Source organism: Vicugna pacos, chromosome 8 (genome assembly GCF_048564905.1).
Source record: "Vicugna pacos chromosome 8, VicPac4, whole genome shotgun sequence".
NCBI classification, from domain to species: Eukaryota; Metazoa; Chordata; class Mammalia; order Artiodactyla; family Camelidae; genus Vicugna; species Vicugna pacos.
Genome location: NC_132994.1, coordinates 62,776,934 through 62,792,297, shown reverse-complemented (window position 1 = coordinate 62,792,297; position 15,364 = coordinate 62,776,934). Strand labels below are relative to the sequence as shown.

The following is a 15,364-nucleotide window of genomic DNA, read 5'->3' as shown; positions in this document are numbered from 1 at the left end:
TAATAACTACCTTATTTCAGTAACTCACCGAATAATTTCAGTTCGTTCAGCCAGACTATATTCTGTAGAGTGAGATACTAGATGAGCCACAAGTCTGGCTCCAATCCTGAGTGACTCTAACCCTAGGAAAGCATAAAAGATGAAAGCAGCAGCATGTATCACCATGACTAAAAGCCCAAACAATGGGAACACCCATCCTTATTAACCACAAAGTATTAGCGGATTGATTCTATAATCCTTGGGGACACTTGAGCTCTTCTCCGTCAAGGGATATTAACACAGATATTCACTGATATTCACATGGACCCTCCATGGGTCCCCCATAAAACCCACACCCATGGAATACCTGGTCTAGAATAACAGTTACCCATTTTTCTTGGTTTCCTCACTTGAGTTTTACTCCAACTCTCCCCTCCCCCACAACTCCCAGCAACTGGAGGTGGAGCCAAAGGGGGACTGCCCTAAGCAGGCAGTTTTTAACTTTAAAAAATGTTTCTAAATTGAAAAAAAAAATCAAGCTCTTCTTGCATTCTCTCTATAATCTTCCCCTGTTTAACATAAAAATAATGTTTTAAATTATTTCAGGTTAAGCAAAACTGATGCTCCAAGCAGATGAGCTGTGGTTCCTAAAGCCCCTGTTCTTGGGGCATCTTCACATCCCTGGGGAGGGGGTGGGGGTATACACGCCCCAGTTTGGACCCCCACCCCAACCCCAGGCCTGCTGGCCTTGCTCCACTTCCAGGTTCACTGTAAGCCTAACTGGGGATTTTTAGATTCTTTTCTCTCCTTTGATTTCAGAATGACAAAAATTGGGGAAGTAAAATAAATTTACCCAGGAAATAAATACAATAAAAAACAAATGTATATGCCCTCTGTTAAATTTCAGTCTAACTCAAACTGGCATCTACCATTTACTGATTCTTCATTTCTCTAATGTGTGCAATCTTATTTTAATAACCCTTTGAGATCTTAACTTTTCAGATACACTAGGCATAATGTGGTCAGACTTATGAAGAGTAAATGCTTATTTTTCCACCATATACTCTGTTTTTAGGAAGAATTGTTGCAAATATCTGCTGAGTTATATTGTTTTCTTCAATGAAAATGTTCTAACAGGAAAATAAATCATGGAAATAGCAAAGATAATATCAGATTACTCCATCTACCCAATTCCTTCCTGTATCTGCTTCACTGGGGGAGGAGGCCAAACATCTCTTACAATACTAGTGTTGTATTTGCTACAGCTCAAAAGTATGGCATATGTCCTAAACTATGGACACATGATTTTTGTGTCAAAGTCCTTTAGTATTAGAATGACTTTAACATTAACATAATTTGTCATATGTGTTAATTATCATTAAGAATCCTATTGTGTGTGAGGAGTTGTTGGAAGATAATAGCCAAATAAGCAATAAGAATACACGAATAGTAGACATGTTCTGGGGAGTCTAGGCAGCTCACAGGGACCCTTCTTGCTCTGCCCCCTACCCCTTCTCCCCCACATCCACATCCACAGCTGCCCTGCTTGTAAACTATGATCTCACTGTCCTGGGTAGTTCATTACAACAGGCCAGGCCGTCCACCCAGGAATGTGAGATTGGGGCCAAGTAACTGTATTCCTTTGGGTTTGGTCTCCAGGGATGAGAGACAGAAAAAAGTTCCTGGTGCCTTTGACAATGAAGGACTCCATCCCTCCCTTATTTCTTACATATAAAAATTTCAAAACCTCTCCCTCGGACTTCTTCGACCTCTCTCTGCTTTCTAGCCCAAGAAGTATATATAAGTACATAAGAAGCCTCGCTTAGATTATATCACTCCACTAGGCATAAATATTCTCCAACCACCCGGACTTCAAAGGGAAATTCAAATTCAGTAGCAGCAAGTTAAGACCCTGTGTGATGATGCTCTGATCCATCTTTTTAGCCTTACATAGTCACATCCACAAACACATAAACGCACGGAAATACTATACCTCCTCCATCTAACCTTGTCTCCCTTGGAACTCTGCCTCACACCCACAATTCCAACGTGCAAATCTAACCCCTCTTTAAGAAAGTGTTCTTACTGTCTTCGCATCAGGAGACACATGGGAAACAATAATTTTTGTACAGCCCACCATGGTCCACTGATCTGGCTGGTAACCTCCAAGCCAGTCAAGTTCTCCAGCAGACTGAGCGCTGAGGAGATGGCTGTTAAGTTCACCTGGATCCTATTCTCAGCACCCGTGTGAAGAAACACTGCTTTAGGGAACACAGCCTCCTTCATGAAGCCTCCCTGGGTCCTTCTGGAAGTATCTTCTCCCTCTGTAATTTACCCTAGCTCTTGCGGCATTTAAGACTTCTGCTCTGAAGTACAATTAGTTATGCCTGTATCTTATCTCCCCAACGACGGTGAATTCCTACCCAAGCTTTGCCCATAATTCATGCTCAAGTTACAGAACTGAATGCGCAAATCAAATACGGTGAACTGTGGTCTGGGTTCTGAGAGCATGTAATAGGGAAGAACAAATCTAACTCCATATTGGGTCTGTTCCTTTTATTTTAAGCTTTGTATTCTATAGCTTTTGCTACAAGTTAAGAATATTGCCTATAGCCTGAAATATACAGGAGAGTCCATTCTCAAGGCTCTGACCTTTAAAGGTATAACGCTTCCATTCATACAGAGACAAAACGTTGCAGAACAGAGAATAACATTTGTCTTGTTTATAGGAACAGCCTGACCTGACCTGGAGGATAACTGCAAGAACAGAGGATTCTGACAACAAGAAGTTTGCAACAACCAACCACAGCCCTCCCCTTTTGGTACAAAAGAAGCCTGAATTTTAACTCTGGTGAGAGGGTTCTTTGGAACACTGGTCTACCATCTTCCTTGTTGGCTGGCTTTTCAAATAAGTCTCTATTCCTTGCCTCAACAACTCACCTCTTGACTTACTGTCTTGTCGTGCGGCGAGCAGTACGAGCTTGGACTCGGTAACAAGCAGAGCTAAGTAGGAAGTGGTCAAAGTCAGTGGCTGAGGAGTACTACAGGAGTGAGGCTGGGGCAGGAATCTGGGATGAGGGGAAGAATGGTAAGAGGGACTGAGAAGAAAAGGGGCAGGTTAACTACGCAGGTTGGGCTCTGGGTTGCTGAAGTAGAGCAGAGAGCAGGCGGTGGATGGAGGCAGCAGAGTTAGTGAAACGAAGGGATGAGACCCACGGCGGGGGGGGCCTGGGACTGAGGAAGAGCATTGTGTCCTTGCTCTTACCAGCAAGGGTACCCGTGGTTCCAAGGAGGAAGCACCAACACTCAACTGATTCTGATTGAATACATCACACTTCACACAGAATCCGTAACAACTGAAATGGTGATAATGTATCATGAGGCAATAAACTAGAATAGAACGGCAGCAGAATCTTCCCCCAGTCTGCCGGGACCCCACCAGACCTTCTCTTGTCAGTCTCCCAGGCACAAGCCTGCAGCGGCAACTAGAACCCTAAGGACCCAGGTGTCAGTCTTCTGAGGTGGTCACGAGAGGGCACCCTCCCTTGCCAGGCAGCCTAGGTAAGCTGTGGATGGCCTCACAGGATAACAGTGACTATGGTCCAAACACTCTTTCAGCCAGCTGCACTTAAATAAAATAGTTATCTCTAGTCCATGATACTGAGAACATCAGTATCCCCTGACTGCTCTGTTTCTCAAAAATTTCTGAAGGGGGCAATTCTCCCTCACTCTTAGAAGTCACAATGAAGCAGAAATGGCACCATTTCCTGTCCAATTCATTTACTTAGACACAAAAAACAAGGATCTCTTCTTTTATAAATTTGTGACTTTAGGAGTATCAAGGAGCATCTTTACTTAGACGTATCTTTAGGAGTAGCATATCTGCCATGATTACATGGAAAACGCTTACGTAGAACTCAGGGAAGTTTCTCTCCACACCAAGGTGTTGTGCTTTTTCTCTGTCAGGTTCTAGGAACTACATAATCCAGCGCATTTCCCTTTTTACCTGGCTACTAGGAAGTTCAGATATAAATGCAGTGTCCACACGAGTACTTAATTCATTTCAAGTACATGGTGACTTTTTACTATTTTTTTTTAAATTTCCCAATTTCATACATTTCTTTTACATAAGCATGGGAAAGGTGTCATTTTTGAATGGTTTGAAAGCATTTCTCCCATTTTACTATGTTTTTTGCAAAGAGTTCCAACTTCCTGGTTAGTGACACACTGTCCTAAAGAGATGAAGTTAACTTAAAAAACACTAGTGAGCCATGGGGATGTACCAAAGGAATACAATTCCCAGAAAAGATGAATCCCCTAGGCAGACACGTGTTGCTCAAATGACTTACTGAGAAATGTGATGCTCAGGAGAACAAGCTTGGAGGGTTCCTTTAAATGTCTTTTCTGCACTCATGAAGTGGCTAGGCACTCTGAGGAACACGTCCCATATTGGCCAAGTGAATCATTGGTTCTAAGCTTCAGCAGAAACCGAAGCTCTCCCAGCTGACTTAGAGGTAAGGGGTTCCCCATTAAAGTCTCAGTGTTAGCGGTGCTGTCTCCCCACATACGGCTGCTGGGGTGTACAGTCTCCCTGAGTTTCTGACCTCACCTTGCTCTGTCTTTTCAATTCCTAATAACCCGCTTTACTTTGACCTGATATCTTAACCACTGGCTTCAGAGTCCAGCTGCCCAGTATATGCTCCAGGCTCCCTTTGGTCCCACCTTTCTCCCAGGCTCTTGGAATCACGCCCACTTCCTCACCATTTGGTCTAAAGTGCTACCAGATGTCCCTCCACGGGGCTCCCCCCAGCACCAAGCCAATTCTCCACCTTTAGGCTGGTCAGTTTTTCTATTTTTGTTCTCCATCCAACTAGGCTTTAATGTCTCTGTGCTGCGGGCTGTATCTTATCAATCTGTGTGTCCCTAACTTCCAGTGCAGTGTAAGCATATTTAAAGTGCTCAACAAATGTTGATCAAATCATTTAACCTCTTTGCCTCAATGATATCAGGTTCCTCACTTATAAAACAGAGATTATAGGGCTAGTGTGAAGATTAAACGAGTTAAAACAGAAAAAAATAGAGTATTCTGGCATATTCTAACCATTCAATAAAATTTAACCATTATTATTAGGGCGCTCAATAAATGTTTATTGAATAAAAGGCTAAGTATGGATAGAATGACAAAATCGGTATTAAAAATTAAATGAATCACTTGCCCAGTAAGTTTTGACTCTTAAACATGTTCACATTAAATCTATGTCAATAACCTGTGTGGTAGTTACGGGATGTAGGTACCATAACAGAAGAAGGCACATGCCTGTCACAGACAGGGCTGGGACGCCACCAGAAGCGTGTGCTGTGTGGGAGGCAGCGGCCAAACTCCCTTTCCCCTAGGCCTGTGCACTTTCCTAGAATCCAGTCCAGTGTGACACGTTTTACATGTAACACAGAGGAGAAAGTGACCCCCCCATAAGCTAATGTAACCCAGCATTTGTTTCCGGCATCTGCCAGAGCAATTTCCATTAGCTTCCAGAACAGACACTACCACGGAGCTGACGCAGCAACTTCCACTTAAAGCGCCGCGGAGCAATATCATCTCGTGCAGCTATCCCTGCAGCTGAGGTCGGAGAGTCGGCCCCATTTGCAAAGATGGAAATGACATCATTATGTTCTAAGTTGAGTTTATAAGTCACAAACCAATTCCAGAGGCCCATGAATCTGAAATGTTGCTTTTTCCGCGTGTCTTTTTCAGTCATTTGTGGGGGTGGCATGGCGACCAGGGCTGAGCACACAGCCTACGCAAGAGAGCCTGCTTTTACTGAAGTTCCTGAGTGTTTCTCACTTGCTCTTCAAGACATACTATTAATTTTTCTTAGTACCTTTTTGAGTTACCTTCACCCTATGCAGATCTCCCATTCAGAGAACAGCATCTTCTCACACCCTGGAGAAGACTGTCCACAGCATCCCTCACGTGATGGAGAGAGAGGTGCACGTGATCCCAGTTATTCAGATTCACAGATGAGAAAGTCCTTCCCCATAACTTCAACCTGTTGTGTCCAACCCGAATGTCTCTACTAACACTGAAACAAGGGAGAAAAGTTATCTGAACCAAGTGACACTCTTCTTACTAATGTATCTTCTGACATTACCATACGGTAAGGGAATAGAACAATTAAGGCTAAAAGCTACTGTATGAGTAGCTAATTGATCACAGTGGCCACAGAAGCAGTAGAAAAGCAGGGAGAGAGAGAAGGAGGGAGGGAAGCATTTATTGAGCACCTACTGTACGCCAGATCGTGTGCTTTCAGCTTGTCATAGCATTCATTCCACACAAGGCCACACACCGAGGCACGTACTGGTAGCTGGGAGTCCATTTCTCAGTAAGTCACTTCAGCAACACTCGCTTACCTACAGGACACGTCTCTTCTAAGTATTGTATTCCTTTGGCACATTCCCATGGCTCACCAATGTTTTTTAAGCTGTCTTATCTTTCAAAGAGATTGTGTCTCTAACTGGGAAGTTGGAAATCTTTGCAAAAACACAGTAAGATGGGCGATACGCCCATTTTCAAACCATTCAAAAAACGACATCTTTCCCATTCTTATGTAAAACAAATACATGAAATTGGAATATTAAAATGAAAAATATAGTAGAAAGTCATCATGTACTTGAAGTGAATTAAGTACTTACGTGGACACTGCATTTACATCTGAACTTCCTAATAGCAGAGGTTAAAGGGGAACCGTGCTGGGTTACTTCGTATCCAGGGCCCTCTACAGCATTTTCTCTTACCAGCATAAAAGCCAAGAATAAAGTCATGACCTCTGGTCCAGAGTAGCAGCGTTACAGTGAAGAAACTCCATATGTCTTTGCTATATTTCAAACTGTGCCTAAAATACTTTATCTGTAAAAAAAAAATACTCAGGCATACACTTTCAGTTCACAAAAAATATGAATCTTTCCAACCAATGTTTTCATGTCACTGTTAAGAAAAGTATGTTTATACTGACACACACCCCAGGCGTATTTCAAAGAACTAAACATTTATTAATATTTGGATTTTGCTAGTATAGTATGCAAGGCAAGTTCCTCAGCTATTTCTGGAGGGCTTTTATAAACAAGTTCACAGTCATGAATGAAATAATGGGTACCTTTCCCTTCAAATAAATAAAATCTCAATTTATCTCAATTTCATTAATCTTTGATGAAAATAAAAATGAGTACTTTTCTCCAAGTCATAAAAAATAGGTGCCAAAAAGATATAAGACATACATTATCAGTGATCTATTTTTAAGTTGATAAATAAAGGTACCCATTTATTAAATCTAATCTTAAAATCAGAACTAGAATGTATTTTCATGGCATTAATGCAGCCTAATTTTAAATTTCAACAAGCTTTTAAAAACCAGAAATACAAATTGCAAAGTCAGGGCTAGCTGTCTAATATTAAGACTTTGTGCTGGCATTTTAAATGTACTATTCTCCATGTAAACTTTCTTCTGCTTAGTTGTGTGTGTGTGTGTGTAATTGCAGTGTATTTCATATATAGGAAAAGGCAAAAATCTTAAGTATGCAGCTTGTTGAATTTTGACATATCTTTACTCCCATTTACTCACTATTCAAATCAACACATGGCAACTTTATAACATCACAGAAAATTCTCTTGTACACCTGGTCGCAGGGAATCACTTCTCAGCTTCTAAAACCACAGCTGAGTTTTGCTTGTTGTTCATCTTTGTAGAATGGGGTCATGAGAATGTCTCTTTTATGTCTGGCTGCATTGACTCAGCGTAGTGTTTCTGAGATTCTGAGACCACACTGCCGCCTGGGTCAGGATTCCCTCGTTTTATCAGCACATCCTTTTTACAGGTTGGTCTCTCAAGTCGCAGATGCCGCCATCTTTGCCTAACAAATCCTGCTGATCTTGCTGGGCTCACCGTCCCCTCCATCAGGTGCTTCTCAGTCTCCCCAGATAACACTAGCAGCTCCTTTTCTGCTCATGTCTTTTTCTTTAAATCGTATTTCAGTCTGCTCCATGGGATGTGACGCCCTCTCTGGCAGAGCACTCACCAGGAGAAAGAAAGGGGAGAAGACCAGACGAACAGTCACTTAGTGGATGAACGGGAGGTGTGGCTGGGGAGGGAGCACTGGCTGAGAAGAAAGTTTAATTTAGGCACAGACCTGTTCTCACCATTCTTCTCTCCTTCCTCTTCTGCCACCTTCCTTTCCTCTGCCCTCTCCTTCCCTCCCCCTTCTCCTCTGCTTTCTTGCTGCTCTTCTTCCTCACCCTTTCCATCTCCCCCTCTTAATCTAATTTGCTTTGCATTCATTTTTTTTTCTTTTCTTGTGTTAATACATTCATTTGAACAACATTTAACGGAATAGCAGACTACGGAGTTCCCAGAAGTTTCATTAACCCTGTGCCCAGACAACAGCCGATGTGTCTGGTGGTTGCTGTACAGGCTGTCAGGAGGAGATGAGTGACTCGCACATGCCCATGGGAGCAAAGAGCAGGGAGGAGTGGAGAATAATCCCCGTGTGAGAGACCAGCCTGAAGGTCTGACTGCCGGGGAACACGTGAGACTGACCGTGGGCAGCATGTGGGGCTCCCAGAAGGCACTTAGGAGGCTCAGGGGGTTCACCAGGGAAGCAGAGCTCCAGATTCATAGGGCAGAGACCCAGTGGCTGTACACCTTCCCTCTGCCCTGCACAGCCACTCCGGGGGTGCAGGAAGGTGGGGAGCAGATTACAGAACAAGGGGCTCTGTAACATGATCATAATGGACTTCCAAACAAAAGCTGAGACTTTAAATGCAATGACTTCAGAAAAGAGAAGGAGAGAGAGGACTGAGTCTGGTCACTGGCTCAGGGGGTAAAAGAGGAATTTCAATAACGTCATGTAACTTGGTATATTTTGTAAATGTGCCAACAGCCCAGAGAGGAACAGTGGCTCATCCAGCATCACACAGCAGCTTCCTCTGTTCTCCAGTGGTTTTTTGAGGGCAAGTCTAGCATCATATCTACCACATTTCTCAAAAAAAAAAAAAAAGGTTCAGGAGCAGAATTCAATAGCTAAAGAAACTTAGAGAGTCATTCAAGAGAGTAGGGAAGCTTAGAAGAGACTATTAATGGAAGTGGAAAAGTAGTTTGAGGTCAGATTACTAAGGATTTGCACACCAAGTAAGAAGGTGTAAACATGATCCTTGAGAAGCAGCAGTGAAATGAACGATTTTTTAATCAAAGGAAGTAGGAGGTAAAAACCACGTATTCAGGCACTGAGTTAGTCCAGCAGCGGTGCACGCTGTGGCTGGTCGGGCTGCTCGTGTTTGGGCCGGCCAGGTTTCAGGACGGTACAGACCCACAGTCCCTGCCACAAGTCACCCCACAGACACCACGTGACCTCCCCATAGCAGCCGGAGATGGGCACTTGACCCGAGATCAGTCCACCTGCTTGCTGGACAGCAACTAGGTGATTGTCCCACCAACTAAACCAATACCACCCTTACTCTGTGAGAACGGGAACTGGAGACTTAGGATGGGAGATAAGCAACTGCAGGCGGCAGGAGAAGCCAAGAGGCAGATATAGGAAAATAGAATCAGAGAGAAAAGTGAGCTACGTCAGCTGCCCCACACTTCATCCAGTACCAACACCTGTTGTGCTGTGGTGGCGGGAAGGTAATCAGAATCCCAGCTGTCTGAGAGCCCTGGGAATAACCATCCTTCTCCCAGATGACATCTATATGACTGTTCCCAGGGGTCTAGGCGACCTGAGTGACATTCCTGCCACGGATCCTTATAATCAGACTGTATTACTCCAGATGACTTCAGGAAGTCTCGGTCCTCCTAACTAAGAATTTAAGCAGCAGAAAAGCTGAGAACTCTCCGGTTCAATTCCAGTCTTCAAAGGAGTCCAATGCACCCCTCCCTCCCATCAAGGAAAACCTCACTGGAGGTCAGAGTACCTGTCCTTCGCTCTCCCTGGGGACCTCTGACCAGCTTCCACTTTAATCAGTTCTCAGTCTCTTCCCTCCACTCCCTCTCTTGCACCTCCCGTCTCAAAGGGTGTATGTCACTCCAGAGCCTGGCTTAACTTCTCATCGAGACCGCAAACTTTTCTGTACCCTTACTGGTTCTTTCTGCTTCAGTCTCTCCCCAGCAGGACACCCACTCCAGGCCATCCCTCGGTCCCCACCCCAAATCCTGATCAGACCTTTTGCAACAATGAGAGACATGAAGGCCAGACCTTCCCCAGAATGACTGGTTTAGGGACTTTGGTCAGTCTCATAAGACTGAGGGTGATCTTGACGCTCCAGGACAGTGTGTGAGGTCTGATTTAAAGGACTAGTCGGTGATTTGAATTCCAAAGATACTCTGGTGTTACTCTGACATGTCCAGCAAGTGTCTCACTCATAGTAAACTACTGCTAATAACACAAATTTCAATTCCATGCTTGAATACAATTTTGTAGGAGATATATAGCACAACAGATGGTGGTGGGGAGAGACTGCCGGAGAATCCCACCCCCGGGGCGCTGCTTACACACACCAGCCGGCTTGACGGCCGCTCCCAGGAGTGTAGTCACTGCACCAGAGCCAGTCACGTCTTGAATAAAGTCTCTGTTGAAAGGGGACATTTTTCTCCTATTTTCACTCCAGTGGGGTAGATCAGCTAGGAATAATACAAGTTGCAGCAGACTAAATGCTTCAGGTGAATTATCCGTCTCCTTCCCTACACGCTGTGTTTATCAGCCAGCCCAAATATTTTCACATATAAATGTAAGTGGAAACCTGAACACACACAATGTAAGATGTGTAACAAGACGTGTGTGCCCAGCATGGCAAGTATCTCATAAGTGAGAAAATTATGTGTGTCGCTTACAGAGCACAGCGTATGGCATGATGTGGGATCTGCATGCTTGGTCGGCAGCTACTTTCCCGACTGTTTAATGAAAGCGACAAAAGCCACAACAAGCTGTGTTCATGTAAAACGGACAATTAGGAAGATCAAATCCAGGCGCGTCCGAGGACAAGAAAGATTTACGATGAGGCAACCTTTTCCTCTGATCTACCCAATGTATTCTGTTAGCAACGTGGTAGAGATGCGAAGCGCTGCCTTCTGGGGAGTCTGTTAGTTTGCTAGGGCTGCCGTGACAAAATACCATCAACTGAACAGCTTAAACAACAGAGACTGAGTTAGTCTCACAGTTCTGGAGGCTAGAAGTCCAAGAGCAAGGTGTTCACAGCACTGGTTCCTTCTGCAGGCTGTGAGGAAGCTGTCCAGCCCAGGTTTTTCTCCTTGGCTTGTAGACGGCTCTGTCTTCGCGGTCACACGGTGTTCTGCCTGTCTGTGCATCTGTCTCCACACGTCCCCTTCTTTTAAGGACACCAGTCATGTTGGATTAAGGCCCACCCTAATGAGCTCCTGTTAACTTGATGGCCTCTGTAAAGACCGTATCTCCAAATAAGGTTGCATTCAGAGGTACTAGGAGCTGGGACTTTTGAATTTTAGAGTGGGGACACAGTTAAACCTATCAGGGGGTTAAAAACAAAAAGCTTTTAAAGGTGGCTCTTACCTACCTGATACAGGAAAACAAGCATCCTTTAAAACGTGATTGCTTTCTGTTTTCAAAAAGAATTGCAAAATTCCACCAGAGTTAATAAAACTGATTCTAAAAACTAAAATAGAGTGGGAACATCAGCTCCTCCTGCCACACGTACAGAGTGCTGTGACAGAGGACCCCACGTGAGCCACCAGAACCCCTCATCAAACCCACAGCTTTTTTTATTGTGTTTTGTTTTGTTTCAATAAATCTAAAGACTCTAGTAAAACCTCAACATTTGCCAAAACAGAATGAGGAAAGGGAGGAGGAATCCAAGAAAAACAAACAAACAAGATCGTTTTGCAGCATGTCAGAATCAAAAAGAGCCAGCAAAGTCACCTGACCCCACCTGCCTACAGAGCCCAGTCTGCACCGTGCAGGCAAACTCACCCAGAGGATGCCCAGCCCCGTTTACACAGCTGGGAGGGAGAAAGTTCTCCCTTTAATTGAGCAGAATGGATCCTAATTCCATCTACTGGACCAAACAGAATCTAATTCCTCTTTTACACGACAGTCTCCAAGAACGTGAAGCCCGGCAGTATTCACGCATTCAGCAAATATTTGCTGTGTGTGTAGTATGTGGCCACACGGTCCTAGACCAACTAGAACCTTCTCTCTGATAAATATTCTTGTGCTTCAAACATCCCCCGTGAGAAGTGGTTTTACTCCGCTGACCATTCTGGTTTCTCTGCTCAAAAGAGGAATTTTTCTCCTTTTAAAGTATACTGCCCAGAGCCAGATACAATCCTAATAGTTAATTATTTCATCTTTTGAATTCAATTTGTCACTCCACCTTGAATCACTGCATGATAAACTTTGCAAAATGCTGTAATCTAATTAGGGTAAATTCTGTTGAAGTTAGGAAAACATGAAGAGGTAAATGGTTGCTTTTTATGGAATTTCAACAGATTTTTTGAAATGGTTTAGTATTTTTTTTAAACGTCCCTCCTATCCGCTCCATTTCCTGTAAGTTGTTTTGATTATTAAAAAAAAAAACTTGGAAAATATTTAAATGTATTTCAAGTATCTTATATAATTCTTTGGTTTCCAGAAGAAATAAAGCCACAAAGATAACTCACAGATTCTTCACCATCCATTCCTACCGATACACTTTATAAAATTAAGGATGCTGCTAAGAACAGCAGCATGAGCACAACACTGACCCAGCGCTGGAAGTGACACACCAGACAGCATCAGAGAAATCTTCCCTGTGGAAATGCAACCAGGCCATATTCTAGTGGTCAAGTCCCTGATGATCCTACACAAGCTAGAAACCAGTGGGCACAGTTTAGAGCATCTGAAGTTCTTACAGCAAACAGTTTTGTTCCCCAGTATCTCTTTCATTTATTTATTTAAAATAATGACCCTACTCTCCACGCACCAGTTATCCAATAAGGTACACCCTGGAGTTTTCCTAACATCCACATATGTGGAAAGAAGCTGTTCTAGGAGACCTACGTGGGACGCTGTTGGTACAGCCATTAATTACGTACTAGGTGAATTCATTCAGTAAATTCGTCAGCCTTGCTTCACAAATTCCATGACGCTGAAGCTTAATTAAGTCAGTATGTCAGAGGATCAAAAGAATTCTTCCAACCCAGCTGAGCAGAGGATCTGTGATACTTCAAGTAAAGATAAACCAAGAGTTCCCTTTTTGAAAACCAGAGCTGAAGCTGGGTCCCCCATCTAACACTGCTGGCACGGGCTTGTATGTTTTGAAACTCCCCAAATCTGCCACCCGTGTCCCCCCTCTTGAAAATGACTTTGTAATTACGTAGCACTTAACCTAACAGGGAAACGATCTGCTGGCTCAGATTCACGGGTGCGGGTGGGGAGGACGTAATTCTCTCACAATCTCATATCAACTACAGAACATGTTTGCTGTCTTTTTAAACTATATTCATCAAGAACTGCCGGGTTTTTATAGTAGGAAAAATTAAGGGTAGTTATTAAAAATGAGATTTTTTTTTCCCCACTGGTCTAAGCACTAACTCAAGCTGTAAGTTTGAGATGCTCATATTTAAGCATCATTTAGTTAAAAAAAAAACAGCACATATTATGTAAAAAGCAATCCTGTCAATCTGGCATAATTCACTTTGGTGGTTGGTTAAATCTAAAATTTCTCCAATTGCCAGTCCTCATGTCAGAAACAAAATATTACTTTCTATACTACTAAGCCTATATCCCAGATTAAAACCAGAGTTATTAAGTTTAACATTGTGTATTTTTAATCTAGCCACTATGGAAAATTAAGGCCTAGAAATATACATGCAGCCCCATAAGCTAACAGAGAATGCCTTTTTGAAAAATTATTAGAGAACAGTATCACCGAAATCTAAAAGCACACAGGGACCAAGTCCATCCTGCCCAGCTTTCAATTCCTGCATAAATATGGGAAAATCTAAAACACATCCATTTCCCAGCACAGGTAGCTTTTCATATCAAATGGGTTTGCTCCATTCATAAATATGCTTAATGTCAATTTACCTGAAATTGTTGTGCAACAGCTTAGTGGAAAGATATTAGTCAGGGAACTGGGAACACTATTTCAAACCTGGCATTACAGACAACTAGTTCTGTGACACAGCAAGTCATGCGCCCTCACGGGACCCCGAGAAAGAGCTGAGAGCTGTGAAGACACCAGGCCCAGGGGTTAGAGAGGGTGCCACGTGCTCATCACTCCCCCAGCTCAACCTGCTTGTGATTGTGACTCTAACTGGAGCAAATTTGAAACACTTGATTCCTGTAGTTGTTTTTTTTTTTTTCTTTTTCTTTCTTTTAAAATTGCAGTCAGAACATTCAACAGGAGACCTACCCTTTTAACAAAATCATAGAAGTACAATGCAGTGTGTTAATAACTACAGCTACAATGTTGTACCCCAGCGCTCTAGAACTTAACTCATCCCGTGTAACTGAAACTTTCTATTCCTTGAATAGCAACTCCCAATTCCCCCTCCCTCCACTTCTAACAGCCACCATCTACTCTGCTTCTAGGAGCTGGACTATTTTAGTTGGACTATTAGACTATTTCATGTCAGTGAAATCATTCAGTGTTTGTCCTTCTGTGACTGGCTTATCGGACTTAGAATAATGTCCTCCAGGTTCATCCATGTTGACACAGATTGTAGGAGTTTCTTCTTTAAGGTTGACTAACATTCCCTTGTCTATTTATGCCACATTTTGTTTATCTGTTCAACTGTCAATGGACATTTAAGTTGTTTCCACATCCTGCCTATTATGAATAATGCCGCAAAGAACATGGGAGTGTAAATACTGCTTTGAGAGCTAGACTTTGATCCCTATAGTTTTAAAGCAAAAACTGCCTTCAGGGAACATCTGACACTAATTAAGAAAAAAAAAATTAAAACTAGAAATCCAATGAACAACATCTCTGTTTGTCAACAGAAACCCAGATTAACATCTATGTAGACCGTCACATACAAAAAAAAACCAAAACTGTTGTATAGAGCACTACAAATATTACACTTGCCTGGGTAATGTTATGTCCGTGGGTCTAAAATTATGCTGACAATAGACTTTTTAATTAATAACCTGAGATCTTTCTGTCCCTAGTACTCAATTTAATTTCTGTTGTAATCACCTAAAAATAACTTCAGTCAACATATTTGATGCAATTCCTCAGGAAAAAAATAAAAGATCGGTTTCTTTTTTAAAGAATGCAAATCCTGAATTTAATCTTATTTTTTCAGTTTCATCTTTACCTTTACATGGTTTTAAAATTACAGCATAGTAACTTGCTTTATACTTAGAAAATGTATTTCCATTG

General features: G+C 42.7%; 1 protein-coding gene across 2 annotated transcripts in view; it reads right to left on the bottom strand.

Moving 5' to 3' along the window:
- SAMD5 (sterile alpha motif domain containing 5) overlaps positions 1–15,364 on the bottom strand; it is a 413,981-nt gene that overhangs the window by 318,484 nt on the left and 80,133 nt on the right. The window contains exon 2 of one of the 2 annotated variants that reach the window (XM_072966012.1): positions 8,068–8,130. The exons of the other annotated variant lie outside the window; for it this stretch is intronic. Within the exon in view, the coding sequence (XP_072822113.1) occupies positions 8,089–8,130 (42 nt within the window). The 3' untranslated portion in view covers positions 8,068–8,088. Of the gene's footprint in view, positions 1–8,067; positions 8,131–15,364 lie in introns of those variants that run through there. 2 annotated transcript variants of the gene reach the window in all.